Source organism: Nestor notabilis, unplaced genomic scaffold, assembly GCF_000696875.1.
Source record: "Nestor notabilis isolate BGI_N333 unplaced genomic scaffold, ASM69687v1 scaffold4222, whole genome shotgun sequence".
Classification (NCBI taxonomy): Eukaryota; Metazoa; Chordata; class Aves; order Psittaciformes; family Psittacidae; genus Nestor; species Nestor notabilis.
In genome coordinates, this window is record NW_009919502.1 from 9249 (window position 1) to 15931 (window position 6683).

The 6683-nt window shown below is 41.3% G+C and overlaps 1 protein-coding gene across 1 annotated transcript in view; it reads right to left on the reverse strand.

The window, feature by feature from the left end:
• The window catches only part of LOC104402375 (cytochrome P450 2U1-like), a 12329-nt gene extending 5724 nt beyond the window's left edge, over positions 1-6605 (reverse strand). Inside the window, exons 1-2 of the mRNA XM_010010245.1 lie at positions 6458-6605; positions 602-1234 (exon numbers count right to left, since the gene is read on the reverse strand). Coding sequence (XP_010008547.1) covers positions 602-1234; positions 6458-6605 — 781 coding nt within the window. The remainder of the gene's footprint in view (positions 1-601; positions 1235-6457) is intronic.
• Between the last annotated feature and the right edge of the window lie 78 nt (positions 6606-6683).

Below are 6683 nucleotides of genomic sequence, written 5' to 3' on the forward strand. Positions count from 1 at the left end.
CCAGACCCCTCTGCTCCTCCTCTCGGGCTATGTGCTCCATGTGTCTTCCCCTGCTGTCATGACCATCCTGCCCAAATGCCAAGACGATTGAAGACTGATAGGGAAGAGGCCTTGCAATGACACTGATCAGCTGTTGCTATGGACTTGTGTTAGTGCAATTTACTTAAGCTGTCTCTAATTTGATCTTCCTTTACAGTGGGTAGCATTTCACTTCCCCAGACTCTGCCCCTAAGCTCAAGAACCTCCCTGATCATGGAGGCATAAAAGCAGACTTTAACCAGTACGTATCTCTCATATATCACACCTGACAAAGCTTTTGAAATACGCTAAGGTTCCCTGGAATTGCCTGGGAAAAATTGTCCCAAACCAGAAGAAATGCACAGACTAAAGTGCCATTTAGATAGTTAATATGTAGCACTGATCTAGAGATGAACATAGCAGAGCAGGATAGATGTCTGATTACATACCAATTTTTCACATTACACATACGCTATTTGCACTCCAAATGAATTCTCTACTGTTGCTGTTTATTTCTGTTTCTGAACATCCATCTAGGGCTTTACAGTCTGGCATAAAACACGTATAACACAAATAGTCTTACCTTGTACTTCTGGGTAGAGAGACATGTAGAGCAGGCACCACAGTAATGTGTTGGAAGTAGTGTCTGTGCCTGCGATGAAGAGGTCACCAATGATAAAAAATAGGTAGTCTTCATTAAAACTGCTCTCCTTGTTGTTTTTTTCTTCTTCTGCATGGATGAAGTACATATCAATGAAGTCCCTGGGATTTGCTGCATCCAGTGTATCCCTGTGCTGTGCAATTATTTTCTTTAGAAAAGCAGTAATATCTAATTCTGTTTTCCTAAGTTCCCAGAAAGGCCCAAAGGGAAGGTAGTAAAGCCAAGGGCAGATATTGACCAGAATCATATAGCGGTTCACACTTAGCTCTAGGGCACGGGCCATGTTCTTTAGCATTGTCTTGAACTCAATATCTTCATAGTTAAAACGCCTGCCAAAGGCCATGGAACAGATAACATTGGATACTGCATTACGAATTATTGGAAAAGGATTAAATGAATCCTTTCCATGCTTCAGCATTTCCTCCTTTATAAACTTCAGCTCCTCAATGATTTTTGGCTCTAAGCTGAGTCTTCCTACTCCAAAATGACGCAGTGTTGAAAGAGAGAATTTCCTCTGTTGCTTCCAGACAGGGCCGTAAGGTGCAAAAATAACACCTGGAAGAGAAAGGGAGAGTCTGAAACCAAAATGTTCTATTTTCAAGAAGTAGGTAGACAGGCCTCCAACCCAAGCGCCAGAAGGGAAGGGAATGATACATAGCAAATCTATCCCAAGCACTGGGCTAGGAGCTAAAGGAAGAATACAAGGTTCTTTATAATAGCTTTGGGAAATCTGCTTCTCCTTTTCAAAACAAATGAAATGAATGTAACAGTTACATCAATATTTTTATTAGTTTTTTCAAGACACTAATAAACAGAGAAAAGCTACTATAGACTATTACAAATAATTTATTACAAATTTATTTATTACAAATTTATTTATTGCAATTTATTACATCATTATGACAAATGATGACAATTTTGTAGGAACTGCTACTCCAGAACGCATGTTAGCTATAGCCTTTTCTCCTTAATGTCCTGAAACACAAATTCCTTCAGCAAGGCAGAACAGATGATACTAAAACAGAAATTGGTTTGCATTTCATTTCCCCTTCATGTTATACAAAATTCTCAACGCTTTTTGCCTGTGTACCTACTTCTATTACAAGCATAGGTTTTTCTTTAACTTCTAATATGTTCAAGTGTTCAAGACCAGGTTGGATGGGGCTTGGAGCAACCTTGTCTAAGTGAAAGGTGCAGGGAGGTTGAAACTAGGAGATCTTTAAGGCCCCTTCCAATCCAAACCATTCTGTGATTCTGTGATAAACAAAACACAGGATATGCATGCTGCAGACAAACTGGGAAGGTGAAGACGGGTTCAAAGCCACTTGGCAAAACCTGCTTGATTTGCATCTTGGCATTTTTGATGCCTCCAGGCACCTGTTCTGCATGATTGTGTCATTATGAAACACCATTCAAATTAAATGCCTTAGCTTCAAGTATAAACATTGCTCTTTAATGGAATTAACAGACCACACCAAAGATACCACACCATAACAAAATACACAACCTGTTATTTCTAATGTACCCCATGATTAACTTGAGAAAGTTTAGTCATCAGAACATAGGGTAGTTCTGATCTTACTCTTCTGGTAAAGTGATGCCATTTACAGGGTTTTTTCTGGAAATAAGTTACTTTACAAAAGCAACATCAATTCTCCTGTCAGCTGCAAATCTCACTGTTAAATTCAAAAGAAAGCAAGAGAAATGGACACAAGAAATTAGCAATAGAAAGATGAACCATGTTTTGAAACTTAACATTACCTACATTTCATATCCCCTAATGCTAAAAGGAGAATAAAGAAATAAGAAATCTATGGCTAGAAACATAAAGCTTTAGATGTGTGAGATAACTATACCCTGAAAGGTCTGCAATCCCAAAGGTATAAATAGTTCAGCATAACATAAATCTGGTAATCTTTCCAGCCAGATTTTCTGTTTACATTAACTACTCATAGTAGTAACAACAGACTGAAGAATACAAACACATGACCTAGGTTCAAAAGCCCTAAACAAAAATAAGCAGAACATTATGAAGAGTAAGAACAAGCTGAGAATCAGCTGAACTTCATCCTCCCTGCTGAAGACAGTCCTTGAGAAACCTACTGAAATGTCTACTCCCTGGCACTCTAAAAACAGAACTAAAAACTTTCCAGATTCCCTTTCTCAAGTAATGTTTCCTGATAGCACTGGTGTCCTCAAGTAGGGTAGGTGAAAAAACAGGGTTATTTAGGGCTGAATTTGAGCAAGAATCAACTTGGGTTTTCAGGGTTTGTGGCTGGGGTGGGGAAGATGAGGATTTTTATTGGAACGTTATCACCATTTCTATCCCACAGGTATCTCCAAAACAGACTATACATCCACAATCTCTTCCCCTTTCTGTCATTAGGAAAATTAGTTTTAGGATCCAAACAGCAGATCCTGTTGTCTTGAATGTAAAGAAGACACTTGTAGCCCCCCAGGAAGGCTAACACCAACAACAAACCTCCCCAAAATCAGTCTCTCCAGCAGTCCTGCACAGGGCACGGCTGAATGGCATGGTGTCTTCTGAAGCCCAGAATCCCCAGACTGCAAAATACTAATAACTGATTTGCAAACTGGGAAAGAATGAACAGGAGATGGATTAAGGAGGAAGAAGAGCATAAAGTTAGAATAACAAGAGATAAAAAAGAAAATTGCTAACTGGATCACTGCCAGGCAGTAATACTGGAATAGGACTTCTCTGTTTTGGAAGAAAATCTCTGAAAAGTCAACATGCCCAACACGGACAACTGTATTCTTCAAAAAAACCCCAACATCAACAGACGAAAACCCTAAAACAACAACAACAACAAAACAAACCCGAAAAGAATACAATAATGAATTCTGAAGCACCACGAACTCGGAACAACAAGGATTTCATGCTCATTACCGAGGGCTAATTTCTATGAACCGGTAATGAAAACCTGCCAGTACAACCAACAAAACAACACACAGAAAACCAGAATATTTGTTTTATTTCCCCTCCTTCCTCGCCCTTCCCCCCCAGATTTCTTTCTGCTAGCTTTAGCGTTGCTGCAATACTGGAAACAAACACAGAATTGTATTGTCCAATGTCCACATCTGGATGTGCACAAGGCAGGACTATAAAGGCAGACAACCACCCAAGCTCCATCCACTCTACAGATTGAATCTTTGCCACCTCTCACAGCTATAGTACATAAAAATGCTTTACTAGAATTAAAATACCAAAACCTACTTCCACCACCACCCCCAGTCTAGTATTTCTCTTTCTGCACGCATATGTGCAGAACCCTTCAATTAATAACTGACTTCTACCTTCTCCTTTAAGCTTTTACCACACTTGCCATCCAGCTAAGGCTGCTTCCCTTCTTTGCTACTCAGTTGTTGAAATGCAGTATCTGCCATTCCTGTTACTTCTTGCTCTCCCCTGGGCACAATATTTTATCTGCATCTTGCACACAACACAGCCATACACAGTGGAGATAAGCCCTTCTGTCTTCTGTAACAGTTCAGCTCAGGGTAAAGACAAAACTACAACAGAAAATGAAGCTTAAAAGAAAATAGCCCCGTAAGTTTACACCAGGTAGTTTGTTTACAGAATGAAGATGTAGGAATTCAAAATGAACACTTACTGAATCTCAGCAATGTAGTATCCAAGTCACGCAAGCATTCCACTTCTCTTGTTTTCTTCCTACTACAAACACAACTGCCCCTGCCCTTATCTATAGCAAAGTCTCACCAATGAACTCCTGAAACTAAGCACACAAGGCTCCCAGACCAAACTTAAGAGGCCCCCAGTTTGAGTGCTGTAACCCATGCACCTCCTCCATGAACCACGCACATAAAGACTCCTTAGCCCTTAGGGACAATATCTGAAAACCAAGGTATACTGTATCTATACCATAGAAAAAGGAAGAAAGCACAAAACTTTCAGAAAACATGTATAGCTCACCTCTTATCCCACTGGTGATAAGAGCAACTGCCTTCCGAGTAGTACAAATGCAGCACTGCAGAGGTTCAGTCCTCTCCTACATGCTACCACTAAACCCAAGCCAACTTACTGAAAGCAACTGTGACTTCCAGTGCGCTGGGGCCAGGCAGGCCCACACTGCCCGTATTCCCTGATCCTTCCCTCTGTGTAGTCAGCATATGCTATCCCTGCAGTTAATTCTACAGTAGTGTCACACTTGCAGCAATTCAACTGGTTGCACAAGTTAACATAAGCAATACATAACAGCTCAGCAGGTTTTACGGACAACTGGGCAACCCTCACATAACAGTCCGTTTCTGAGTGCAGCTATGGTGACCTCCCAAATAAAACTAAATGTAAGGCAATGTAAGGTCCCTGCCACCACACAGCACAATGCAGACAGGTAAAGACCCAGCACTTGGCTGCAGAACGCTCCCTCCAGACTACAGGCTCCTGACACTTTCAACTCCCCTGGAGCATCCACAAGAAGCACTGACACTTTCAACTCCCCTGGAGCATCCACAGAAGCTGCTAACTGCCCTATCCACTCTTGTGTCACTGTGTTCAGAAAAGCCTAACAGAGACCTGTCTGCAGAGAACAAGAAACATAAAAAATTCACAGCATTCCAGGAAAAAGAAATACACCACGAGCCTTAACATACGGTTTTACAGCACTGCTATATTAATCTAATATCTAACTGCTCTTCCCCTTTCACAGAATCCTAGAATGGTATGGGCTGGAGGGGACCTTAAGCTCATTTTGTTCCAGCCCCCTGCTACAGACAGGAACACCTTCCACTACACCAGGTTGCTCAAAATCCTGTCCAACATGACCCACTGACAGGGGTGAAAGCAGTGATGTGGGGCATAACAACTTCCTTGTTCAACCTGTTCCAGTGTTCACAGTAAAGAAATTCTTATACCTAACATAAATCTCCCCTGCTTAAGTTTGAATCCCAAGTTTAAGTTTTCTTAAAGTTCCTGCTAAATGGACCTAAAAATATTTACACACTATTACAACAATTATTATAACATGCCAATAAGATCTGTCTCCAACCAATATAATTAAACCAATATAATTAATAATTTATTTTTTCATCCTTTAAACCAATTACACCAATGGTACCTGATTGCCTTTTAATAAACACAATCTAAGTCGCTCGCTTTCCTTTTATCCTGATTGGGGTAATCCTGGTACAGTAAAAAATTGAAGATAAAAGTTTCAGGCACTTAACCAATAGATTCCCCAGGCCTTGAAAAAAGAAGGTAAACAAGTTTCATAACACAGTACATTAACAGGCCTCCTGGGCTGTCTCTCTTAAACTGAAAGCAGAAGGCAGTTTTCCACAAACACTGAGACCTGTAATGAACCTAAAGGCTAAACGTGAAAAAGTATTAACTGTGCATTTGCCATCATGTGTTTGAACTCCTCATTGCCCTTTTTTCGTGAAAGCTAGTGAACTCTCATTCGACCTGTTAAAAAAAAAAAAAAAACACAAAAAAAAACAACAACAAAAACCCAACAAAAAGCAACAAAACAAATATGCTCAGTAAGTTCTGACAAGCAGAATAACACACGTGCAAACGTCTCAGTAGCCTGCATGCAGGCAGCGCAGACTGCACAGCTATCGGACTCCAAGAAGCCTGATCTTAGCCACCGTTACCTTGGCAAGCGCTGGGGAACCGCACAGTTTCATACCGCTGCCAAAGTATTCGAAACGTCTCCTCCTGACACAGCGACAATCAGAAAGCCCCGAGGTGACAGACTAGCTGTCCCCTGAATGCCCGCTCAAACTACATCCCTTCACCGCAAGCAAAGGTAAAGGGATCAGGCGTTTCAGTGTGGCGCTGTCGCCTGCGGTGCGCACCACCGCGCTGCGAAGCTCGCACGGATGCTACACGTTCATCTAAAGGTCGGGAGGGGAGGGCGCGTTTCCCTCTGCAGGCTGTCACCATCAGCGAAAAGCAAGCGGACGGTTCAGCCTGCAACTCGCGAAAGTCAACTTTCCATTGCTTTAGTAAATGATTTATTTT